Here is a 305-nt window from a genome sequence, read left to right as displayed (position 1 = left end):
CCATGTGTCACATGGACTTCACAGACCCCCTGCTCTGCAGGTACCCCCTGCCAGCCCAGGCACCCAGGGCACCCCTGTGCACCCCAGAACCCCCCTGCGCCCCGCGCATCCCAAGCATTCCGTGTTCCCAGCGCATTCCATGCATCCCACACGCCCGGGGCAGCCCACGCTCCCCATGGAGCCCGCGCACCCCGTGTACCCCCCTCACATCCCGTGTGCCCCCACGCACCTCAGCACCCCAAAAACCTCCTGCACCCCTCGCAGCCCACCCACACCCAGCCCCGCCATTCTGGGGGGGGGGGTGG

General features: G+C 69.8%; 1 protein-coding gene across 1 annotated transcript in view; it reads left to right on the top strand.

Annotated features, from left to right (window-relative positions):
- Positions 1-2: 2 nt before the first annotated feature.
- SLC2A4RG (SLC2A4 regulator) overlaps positions 3-305 on the top strand; it is a gene marked incomplete at its 3' end in the record, with an annotated part of 4817 nt that continues 4514 nt past the window's right edge. The window contains exon 1 of the mRNA XM_031058053.1: positions 3-40. Coding sequence (XP_030913913.1) covers positions 3-40 — 38 coding nt within the window. The remainder of the gene's footprint in view (positions 41-305) is intronic.

Source organism: Geospiza fortis, unplaced genomic scaffold, assembly GCF_000277835.1.
Source record: "Geospiza fortis unplaced genomic scaffold, GeoFor_1.0 scaffold188, whole genome shotgun sequence".
Taxonomy (NCBI): domain Eukaryota; kingdom Metazoa; phylum Chordata; class Aves; order Passeriformes; family Thraupidae; genus Geospiza; species Geospiza fortis.
This window is presented reverse-complemented; position numbering and strand designations above follow the sequence as displayed.